This window comes from Ascaphus truei, chromosome 5 (assembly GCF_040206685.1).
Source record: "Ascaphus truei isolate aAscTru1 chromosome 5, aAscTru1.hap1, whole genome shotgun sequence".
Classification (NCBI taxonomy): domain Eukaryota; kingdom Metazoa; phylum Chordata; class Amphibia; order Anura; family Ascaphidae; genus Ascaphus; species Ascaphus truei.
The window spans coordinates 132,825,039-132,836,862 of NC_134487.1; the positions used below are offsets into that span (position 1 = coordinate 132,825,039).

An 11,824-nucleotide genomic window follows, 5' to 3' on the forward strand; every position below is an offset into this window, starting at 1 on the left:
GATGCCTCAAATGAGGAAATATAGCTTCTTGGTGATTATATATTCCTCATTCTCCCCCTCCCCCACCATATCAACAATTACTTTAGTGCTTATGTTATATGGTGCTAATCATCTATATATAAATCTATTCAACTTTCAAGAAAAAAAAACAATGAATTATGTTAAAGTCAAAGATCCTCCACTTAGAAACTTTAAAAAACGATTAGAATGTGTCCTTTAAATCCTGCATCACACTCCCAGCCCATAAAAAGGGATTACATGACAAATCAAACCCGTAACAATTATAATTAATTTTAGTAAAGGAATTTCTGACCCCAAAACACTGCATTCTTAACAGTTTCTACGCAGTGGTAAAGGGGTTAAATAGTCCTGCTACCAGCACTATACTGGTTACCTTTTCCTATTTATCTGGGAGCCCACTGGCTAGTTATTTAAAAAAATGTCGTTTCCCCTTATCCGTTTCACATCCAATTCAAGGCAGGATTACCAGATCTCCCTGACGCCTTTGCCAGAACGTTTGGCACACGGCACATACTCATGGAAATAGAGTATAACAAAAAGGTCTCTCCCGCATACATGGTGAGAGGTGTTACACTGCCCAAACCCTGGGGACATCTAATCGGAGGAGATGATGGAGATGATGCTGCTGCTGGGAGCAAGTGACAGACGGTCTGCCAATAACATCAGTACCTTCCCTGCACAGAATTGCAGAACCTTTTTAAAAAGTGCATCAGAACACACACAGGGTGGAAGATCTACAGAAGAATTTCAAATCATCACTGCGCTGTAAAGTTTACATGCGAAGGGCAGCTTAAGCATGAGAGGTGCAGTTATACTCTACTGATCCGACACATGTTTTCCTCTGTTTTATACCATTATAGCTACAGAATTGGAAATAACTCACATCACTGAGGAATATGAAATGTCTATGAAACCTGCGGATCTCCATGATCGGGAGCATCCTCTGGCTTATGAGAAACCGAGTTTGTTAACTCCCTCCAGCAGGCTATGGGTTAACACTGCCCCACTTCCGGCGGTGCTCTGTCCCGGAAGTTTCTCTTCCGTCGTCATGGTAACGCGGCGCCGGAAGCGGCGGTGGTGTTGGTCACCATTGTGACCTGTGACCCCACGCTGTCCTCCCCGCAGTCATGTCCGTGCAGGAGCTGCAGGAGCATTTCCGCGGGAATAATAAGACGCGCGAGTTCCCCGCGCACAGCGCTAAAGTGCACTCGGTGGCCTGGAGCTGTGACGGGCGCCGCCTGGCGTCGGGGTCCTTCGATAAGACAGCCAGCGTGTTCGTGCTGGAGAAGGACCGGCTGGTGAGGGCTGGCCAGGGAGAGCAGATATATTACTGGGAAGGGATGTGGGGCGGAAGCGGACACTAGGGAATTATTATTATGTATTTATAGTGCACCAAATGTTATCCGCAAATCAGTACAATGGTGGTAAAACGATAACATTCATGAAAACAGATTAAGGCTGGGGCCATGGTACAGCAGACCGAACAGACTGCCTTAAGGCAGAGTTTGCGTCCATGCGGCGTGCGTGCGCACGAAAGCGGCAAGAAATCAGTTCAAACTGATTTCTTGGCATGACAGGCTGTATATGTGAGCGGTTCGCCAGCTCCGTGACGTTCCTGGCACGCCCCTAGACACACCCACGGATGCTGCGCGTACCATGGCCGAAAAACGCACCTGCTTCAAGCGGGTGACGTCACAGCCGTGCATGCCTCCACACGGGCGAAGGTGCTATGGACCTGGCCCAGTTAACACTAATTTCTGTCCTGCTGAAAATGCTGGTGCTTTGCATATACACGGTAATAATATGAATAGGCTCCCAGAAGTTAACAATGTCATCTAATTATTACTGTGCTGAAGCCAGTGATTCGGGGAGTGGGACTGAGGGCATTGACTACATTCATTTGTTGTAAATGTTACTTGGTGTTAAAGCAGGTTGTGATGAGAGAGAGAGCTCATCCTGATGAAGATAGAGGCCCATACTCATTAAGCAGTTTTCTGCCATAAGACACTTGTAATACACTTTACGGACCATTGACATAAGAAGACTATGGTGTCTTCCAGCCCTGGAAAGTGTCTTATGGCAGACGACTGGTCAGTATATATGGCCTATACGTCTGCTGGAGACTGTCAAAAGTGTGCAAATGTCAGGCATAGTTCTAGTTTTGTCAGAGAATCAGATGCCCCCATTTCTATAGCACCTATGTCTACATCTTCTAATATAAATAATCTCATACTTTTGTCTCTACCCCTGTTCATTCTTTAATTGCTTCAAATACATTTAATTGAGGGTGGTCATTGATTTTTCTATAATGATTTACACTCCACAAGTGACTATATGCATTGTGTATGTATATACACAAACATTGTCTCCCTAGGTGCTTCCTTTTCCCTGATGTTGGCACAGCCAGATCCTGCTCCTCTCTCCTCTTCTCCTTTATTGGCTCACTGATGAGGACAAACACTCCGTCATTCAGAGGCCTGAAATGCAATATTGTCATTAATTCGTAGAGAATCAGAAGCCAAACTTTGCATTCAGCATGGACTGGCTACATGAGATTGCACCTTTTTGAGTTATGCTTGTGAATAACTTCTTGTGTTCCTTTTTAATAGAAAGTGGAAGAGCAATGTATTTTGCATTTATCTAGCTATGATGACAGGCAATTGATGAATTCTGTGTAATATGCATCCACTTCCATAAATTACTTGTGTTTTTTTTTATGTTGATTATCTTTATCGTCTCTTGTAGGTAAAAGAGAACAATTACCGTGGACACAGTGACAGTGTGGACCAACTCTGCTGGCACCCCAGCAATCCAGATCTCTTTGTCACTGCATCTGGAGATAAGACGATACGTTTATGGGATGTTAGAACGGCAAAATGCACAGCCACTGTTAAAACTAAGGGTAAGAAAATTACTGTGACATCCATCTTAAACGACTTGGTTGTTGGGGGTCTTGCATTGGTTTTCTGTCACTCAAAGAGCAGGATAAATCCTGTGTTGAGGTAGGAAATATTATCTACTGAAAATCAAGACATTCTGATGAGGCTTAAATCTTCTCTATACACTTGCTTTGTGACCTCATTGACTCCTTTGGATTCACCTATAATCTCTATGCTGATGACACTCAGCTATATTTATCTACACCGGACCTTTCACCTACTGTCTAGTCATTAATGACAGCGTGCCTATCGGCAATCTCGGCCTGGATGGCACTTCGCTGACTCAAGCTTTACATGGCTAAAACAGAACTTCTCATATTATTTATTTTATTTATTTATTTATAAAATATTTTACCAGGAAGTAATACATTGAGAGTTACCTCTCGTTTTCAAGTATGTCCTGGGCACAGAGTAAAGCAAAATAATACATGGTTACAAATACAGTTACATAAATGAACAAGGTATACATTTATATACAAGACATTGCATGCACAGTTAAAGAAAATATATATTATGAGCGTATGAAACAGTTACAGACCAGATTAAAGTGTGAGACAGCCTTAGATTTGAAAGAACTTAAGCTGGTGGTGGATATGAGAGTCTCTGGTAGGTTGTTCCAGTTTTGGGGTGCACGGAAGGAGAAGGAGGAACGTCCGGATACTTTGTTGCGTCTTGGGACCATGAATAGTCTTTTGGAGTCTGATCTCAGGTGATAGGTACTGCATGTGGTAGGGGTGAGGAGCTTGTTCAGGTAGCTGGGTAGCTTGCCCAGAAAGTATTTGAGGGTGAGACAGGAAAGGTGAACTTTGCGCCTAGACTCTAGTGATGACCAATCTAGTTCTTTGAGCATTTCGCAGTGATGTGTGTTGTAGTTGCATTGGAGAACAAAACGACAAATTGAATTGTAGAGGGTGTAAAGTTTGCTAAGGTGGGTTTGAGGAGCCGAGCCATATACTATGTCTCCATAGTCAATAATTGGCATTAGCATCTGCTGTGCAATACGCTTTCTGACCAGGAGACTTAGGGAGGATTTGTTCCTGTAAAGTACCCCTAGTTTGGCATAGGTCTTGGTTGTCAGGGTATCAATGTGCATCCCGAATGTTAAGTGGGAGTCAAACCATAAGCCCAGGTATTTAAAACTAGTGACAGGTGTTAGGGTGGTTTTATCGTTGGTTCTAATCAGGAGCTCAGTCACTGGAAGCTTTACAAATTTAGTCTTGGTCCCATATGACATCATAAACCATGCGCCATTGTTCCCTTATCAATTGCATTCAATAAGAATACAATAAGATTGTTGGCGCTATATAAATGTATACAAAAGAGAGGCAATTATCAGTTCTGTTTGCGTTTGCATTGCTATTACAGGTATCTATCGCTTTAATTATGTCGTCACTTATGCTTCATTTTCAGAACAGTGTTCTAAATATAATTTCTGTTGGAATATTAAGCAGAAAGTTGCTTTTCTCCTCTCAACCTCTTGAGTACCTTAACCTGTCAGTGTAAATATGGGCTGCTTATATGGGGTTACTCATCCTTCATTAACTAATGGTTTGTATCAAAAGCGAGAGTTAGTGCATTTGTGTAGTTTTGGGAGTATTTATCCTTTCAGTGCCAGAAAGGTATGCCATGGACTTGCTAGGAAGACCTAATACAGGTTGGGAATTGCTCTAGCCTCAAGAAAGTAGCAGTTTAATTTCAGATTTATTCAGGAAGAACATGGCCTCTTGTATATAGTTTTAGCTCTTTCATATTTGGTCAAATTTTAAACTTCTGTGATTTCAGGGGAAAACATAAACATCTGCTGGAGTCCAGACGGTCAGACCATTGCAGTGGGGAACAAGGATGATATGGTCACCTTCATAGATGTCAAAAACTATCGCTCCAGGGCAGAGGAGCAGTTCAAGTTCGAGGTCAATGAAATCTCCTGGAACAATGACAACAACTTGTTCTTTTTGACCAATGGCAACGGCTGCATCAATATTCTGAGGTAGGCCGCTGACCGGGAGCCCCCACAAATGCAGCAGTGCATTGTCAATCTCACTTTTCCAACTGAACCACGTCTGCTAAAGGGGACTAGAGCCTTTGCAGGCAATATAGCTGTGTCTTCTCATGTCTGAGACCTATTAAGTTATTTGATCGTTGTGGCCCTGGCATCAGGGTTGCCACCTCTCCGAGTTTGACCCGGAGACTGGTTTCAGGCACTTGACTACGAGTTTAGCCTGTCAATCTCCGGGGGGGCGGCAGCGTCTCCGGTATTCTCCTGCAATTCCCCCCCAACCGCAGTGAACATGGCTGTGCGGCGTCAAATGATGCTGCGTTGCCATGACAACGGGACGGGGGAGTTGCAGTAGGATAACGGGAAAGGCTGTAGCACCATGCCACACCAAGTAAGGTGTTTTTTTTTTTTTTTGTCCTCCGGGTTCGCCTATAGTATAAGATGGCAACCCTGCCTGGCATAGACAAATTGTACACACTTTTTTGAGGTGCAGATATTGAATATTTCAGAGGAACCAGCAACACATTTAAGTAAATGTAGCTCTTACAATTAACGAATAAGTTTGAAAACGCACACAATGTACTTGGTTTATGAATGGGGCATTTATTAGGTATCCTTAAAAAGAGATCAGATTTCATTGCATAAATCCTGATAACCTTTTCTCTCTTAGTTACCCAGAGCTCAAGCCAGTGCAGTCCATCAACGCTCACCCTTCCAACTGCATCTGCATAAAATTCGACCCCACAGGAAAATACTTTGCCACAGGCAGCGCAGATGCATTGGTCAGTCTCTGGGACGTGGATGAGTTGGTGTGTGTGCGCTGCTTCTCACGGTAGGAACCTGTGTGCTTCAATGACAAATGTACAAACCGCGACAGATTAGGATATCCATGGAAAGGAAGCCAGACATGACGCCCCTAGTTCTAATATGTTGGTATCTATAGTCCAAGCATGTAGAATGCATTTTAGATGCTGATACATTCTTCAGTGGCATAATCAAATGCAGGAAACAGTTAATTGACAATAACTGTATTGTATCTGGGAGCTTCTCATACATTTAAAAAAAAAATCATTTTTGTTGCAGTGCAACATTCTACGGAGTAGGTATGTATGTACGTCCTGGACATGTATCGATTTCTGCGGGTTATGAAACTTTGCGGTAACCTGAGAATTCTTAACACATGAAATTAGAATATAGGCATTTTGAAACCTCTGCTGCATGTGGTAAGTACATAGAAAGAGGAGACCTGTGAGGTTTTCAACAGCTGTGTACATTATAACTTAATCAAGGAACAACTCTCTAGTTGTTGCTATGGGAAAACGCCAGCCTAGATCACAAATGGATCACTCTGGTTTCAATGTACAAGTAGAGGGGGTATATTTATTGCACTGATGCCTGTAGCTGTTCTCAAGTAGTATGGTAAGTAGATTCTGTTTGGTATGTCACACCTACACAATTGTGTGAGTAAACTTGAGCAAGTATCTGAACGTTAGACAGCCAAGATTATTAAAGCTGAGAAATGTTGTTTAATGACAGTACTTTGTATGTCTCTCTATGGGGCCTTCTTCATCTGCTGTGTGTAGTTTTGCTCATATTTTGTAAATATGACTGTCCCCTTTTACCCTCTGCCTCACTTACACTCTTTATTATTAGAAAGAGGAGATTCAACAGCCAAATGGTAGAGAACAATTTTTATTACTTTGCTTCTGGGGTTTTACAGAGTGTGACTTAGGAACGATATTGCAGCTTGTTACCGGTTTATGAATAATCTGCTGCTCTGAACTAAATGCAGTTCTACTGCCCTATAGGCTCGACTGGCCGGTCAGAACACTGAGCTTCAGTTATGATGGGAAAATGCTGGCTTCTGCATCTGAAGATCATTTCATTGACATTGCACAAGTAGAAACTGGTAAGAATCCAATGTGATGCAAAAATAAATAATTTTGCACAAGAATGACCGACTCATTGCAGCTTTGGAGGGAACAATGAATGGTGGGTTAGGGATATTCTCCCAATAATCGGGTCTCAGCTGTCCCAAGGATGTGTATATATAATATAGTATAAGTCTTTGATCAAGGTATAGAAGAGCAGTGATAAGTGCTATGGGAGACTCAAATTGGCAATGTATGCAGTGGTATATGAGTACTGGTAACGCTGTGTGGCTGGCTCAGATCTCCATATATACCATAAAGGTCCCAAACAAGCCCCAGCAAAACCAAAATGTACATACCATATCAGTTCATGATACTGAGATCTCCCTCTTGCAGCACAGCTCTGTCCTTGTTGAGTGGGTGCATCACGTCCAGCGTAATAGAAGGAAGGATGGTCCCAGGGGGGGCCTTGGTGGAGCACTACCGAAGAGAAGGAGGGGGCTGCAACCAGTAGTGAATAAAAACGCTTTATTTAGTGGTCAAACAAAAGTACATGGTCACTTTGACGCGCTTCGGGACCTGCGTCCCTTTTTGATAAAGGGACGCAGGTCCCGAAACGCGTCAAAGTGACCATGTACTTTTTGTTTGACCACTAAATAAAGCGTTTTTATTCACTACTGGTTGCAGCCCCCTCCTTCTCTTCGGTAGTGCTCCGCCAAGGCCCCCCCTGGGACCATCCTTCCTTTTGGAGGGAACAATGTATAAAAGTAGGGTATGCTAATGTGTAATGAGGTATTTTAGGTACTGGGTTCTGAGATGGTATATGGTTTAATATAGCATATACAAAACAATTTGAATCCGCACTCGAATTAAAGAAAAAGGCAATGTAGAGAGGTGCGAGGCAACCAAAGGGATCCCTAAAGATGCATGCAAATTACAAAGTAGGAAGCACAGGCTCAAACGAAAAAATACTCAACAAGAGACCATATGGAGTTAAACAAAAAGGAATGTGTATTAACTAATGGCAAGTACAGAAACATAAGCAAAATCAGTACGCGACACTACAAGAAAACAGTGAAGGAGTTAAAAAAGAAAAGATAAACGTAAAAAAGGGATGCAAAGAAACTTCTCGTATGAGCGTCACAGTGTATAGCGAGGGCTGAGAAAACAAACTGGTAATGGAGCGTGGTACACAGAGGGGGCAAAAACAAAACGCAAAACCAGAGCAACTCTGAAGGCAAAAAATGTGGGGGAGACGTGTCCAGCGTGTTTTCTCTGCTCTCGCTGTGTACTGTGATGCTCATAGGATAAGTTCCTTTTGTGTCGCTGCCTGATTTTGCTCATCTGTTTCTGTGTTTGTGTTCTTGTCATGAGTTAATACACACACCTTTTTTGTTTAACTCCATATGGTCTCTTGAGTGTTTTTTTTAATTGGTTTTTATTTTGAGTGCGGGCTTCCTACTTTGTAATTTGCATGGTTTAATATAGCAATATAGAGTAGTGATGACAGTTCCGGACTGATCTAGTGTGCTCCGAAGCAGTTATATGGTTGAGATGCAGTATCAAGCAAGTGAGTTATGGGGGTTGGTATAGCAATGGTTATTCTTTGCATTAGTGAGGAGCAGTTGAGGTTATTTGTATACTACAGTTGAGTACATGACTACACCAGGTCTGGATGTAGTTGTGCATGAGAAGTGACAGTTGTTTTGGTTTTCAGGTGAGAAGCTGTGTGAAGTTCAGTGCGAGTCTCCCACCTTCACAGTGGCATGGCACCCTAAGAGATACATCCTCGCCTTTGCCTGTGATGACAAGGATGGCAAATATGACAGCAGTCGGGAAGCTGGCACCGTGAAGCTGTTTGGGCTTCCAAATGACTCTTAAAGGAGACTGAATGTTTTGGCACCAGTAATGCGCGACGGTGGAAAACGCATCCAATGGTGATGGCAAGAGCGGGCTGGTTTAGTAGGGTGGGAAAGGAGCCTCCCTTTGAGACCTGAATGCGGTGTAAAGGTGTTTCTGGTAAAGCCATATGAAAGGCACAGCACCAGGCTATGGTGATTCAGAAGATAGTTATGCATAGGACAGTATCGCTAAATAACAACACTGCGATGTTGATTTGGAAAAAAATGAAGACACATGCATAAGAAGAACTGGCCCTCCTCATCGGGACTGTGGACTGTAGAGAGTATCTTTGTGCTATTGATGTATTGTTATAAAATATATTTTTTATTGAAACTTTCTGCTTTTTTTTTTTCAAACAGATGGCAATCTTCTATTTTAAGTTGCTTGTGGTTATTACATTTCTTGTTTCATTGTAATTGGGGTTAATATTGGCCTTTTGTGCAATGGAATGGAACAATAAAGTTATGAAATGACTGCTTTGTATTGAAATTTAAAGGGTTTTTTCTAAAAGAATACCCACACCCCAACACTTATTGGGTTTTATAATAGAGATGGCAAGCTAATCTGGACTCCTTTCTGTAAGGCAATAACAACTGCTGATTTATCTCCTCTATAGGTAAGCATACAATTTAAGCATTTTGTATAATCCATACTGTATTGCACGTGTGTTCAGTCCAAAGGGAGGTGCCCTCATGGTACTTGGAATGGATGCCACAGATGTTTGGCAACAGTCCTGTGAAAACACAAAAAAATGCCTGTGATCCAAACGGTAGAAAGTAGTGGCATTCCAGTGGTCTTTAACTTAGAAGAGATTTATTGTACAAAGATCGGATCTAAATAAAAGTTTGTGAGCGGAGACCACTGGAGTGCCATTACTTTCTACCTTTTTAGATTACAAGCGTATTCAACACATTTTAAACACATTGCTGTTTGTTAAGACTAATAGATCTTTTGCTGGAATCATCTTAAAATCCTTGTAGAGAATCATTAAGTTGATACTCTTGTATTGCTGCTGTACTATTTAGTAACTTTCATGCAAAATAATGACATGTTAAAAGTGCACTTCCCCATTGGAGAACGTCTATACTACGAATCCCTGCAATTGGCTTTCTTAGACTCAACTACCATCAAGGTGAAACTTTTTTTTGTTCCTTTTGTTGTCTAAATGTAATATTTTTTTTGTATTTACCGAGTCATGTGTGATCCTAATGTTATCAGATGCTTAATGACTAATGTTTGATTCTTGATGGCAATAGAATTACTTGAGACAAACCAAGAAAGAAATAAGGATCAGATTAATAATGTGACCGCAGTATTCTCTCTCTTTTTTTTTTTTTTTTTTTTTTTCCCCTCTGTTCTTTTTATTGATTTTCTAACATGCTGGTAAACATGCCAGATTTCAACACATCTTTACAATTTTCCATGTTTAAATTATACATAAAAGAAAAAATATATATATACAAGTAAAAAGGTATAAATCAGATGCTCAAACTTAACTAAAAAATACACCATTTTTAAATTAAATAACTCACAGAATGTACAAAACATAACTTTAGTCACACATTAGACGTTGGGTTCAGATATTCTGTTCTCCTGTCTTGATACCTTTTTAACCTGGTTCTTTTCTCCCTCTGTTTACCTCGTCTATGACCTTGTGCAATTTGCCGCAAGAGACACCAGGATGTGTGCGCGAAAGCTTGATATATTTAGTCTTTTTCACTCTGTGGTAGGGAGGCAATAAAGGGTTCCCATTTTGTAAAGAAATTCTCAGTTTTTTGTTCCTTATTGGTCTCCATTTCCATTTTATCTAAGGTCATTAGCTGAGTGAGATATGTTTTAACCGTTTCCAAATTTGGAGGGTCATACTTCAACCATTGCACCATTATAGACTTTCTAGCTGCCAGGAGTATAATTTCTGCAATCCTTGGGATTCCTGAGTCCCCATTAACTTCTTTCCACCCTTGTTCCCAAATAAAACCGATAGAGGTTCCTTTACAGTCACCACTTTTGTCTTGTCATGTATATATCATGTATATATATTAGAACCTGGTCCCAAAAATCAGATATACATGGGCATTCCCATAGGCAGTGTTTTAGATTCACTTTAATAAGCAGACATTTTGAGCATTTATTTTGATCCTTTTCTATCTGTTTATATTGGATATAAAACACATAATATGTTCTATGTAGTAATTTAAATTGCAATTCCCTCCATGTCTCTGATATTTTTATTATCCTGGTTCTACCCAAACCTAACAGCAAAGAGTCAATCTCAGTTATTTCTGGGAAGTCCTTGTTCCACTTGGCTGCCACTTTTTGCAATTGCTTGCCATAGTCTTTATCTCGGATCCAATCATATAATTCAGAGATCGAATATGTAATATTATTTTCAGTCCTAAAGTAGCTATCAAAAATGTTTTCTAATATATCTTTCTTATAGTTATCTAAACTCTTAAAGTAATGTATGATCTTCATGTAGGGGACATTGTGGGTATTCCTTCTTAACTCTGAGCTCTTCAAATGACATAAAGCGTTCCCGTTCTGTATCTACCAGCAGCCATATATTTTTTTATTCCCTTGGTTTCCCACGTCTTAAACATATTTTGAGATGGCCTGGTTCAGATTTCATGTTGCCTTGTATAGACAGAAATTTGGATATTTTGTAGGACATCCCACTTTTTTCTCAGTGTCTTCCACGTGGCCCATGTATCTTATCAATGGATTCCCTCTAATTACTAAAGGTATGTTTCCCCAAGTATTGTGTAGGATCTCTTTCAGCGTCATTGGACGCACCATTTGTTCCTCAAGTTTCGTACAGGAATATATTTCTTTGTCCATTAGCCAGCCTCCCATATTCCTGGCTATGCATGCCAAATTGTATTTTCTAATGTCAGGTAAACTCATTCCACCAAGTTCCTTTGGGAGAAATAGTTTTGACATTGCAATTCTATTTCTGCCTTTGTTCCATATAAACTTATTTATTGCACTATTAATCAATTTTATGTCTGCATGGCGAACCAGGATAGGCAGCATCTGCAATAGGTATATAATCCTAGCGAAGCTGATCATCTTAACGCGTGGCATCTACCCGCTAA

At 40.9% G+C, this 11,824-nt stretch overlaps 1 protein-coding gene across 1 annotated transcript; it reads left to right on the plus strand.

Moving 5' to 3' along the window:
• The first annotated feature begins 1,078 nt into the window (after nt 1-1,078).
• LOC142495409 (THO complex subunit 3) lies at nt 1,079-10,493 on the plus strand. The gene is made up of 6 exons (XM_075600882.1): nt 1,079-1,319; nt 2,767-2,923; nt 4,743-4,947; nt 5,627-5,788; nt 6,765-6,865; nt 8,545-10,493. Exons 1-6 carry the CDS (start codon nt 1,149-1,151, stop codon nt 8,706-8,708), a joined length of 960 nt encoding a protein of 319 aa, XP_075456997.1. The 5' UTR covers nt 1,079-1,148; the 3' UTR covers nt 8,709-10,493.
• The last annotated feature ends 1,331 nt before the right edge of the window (nt 10,494-11,824 follow it).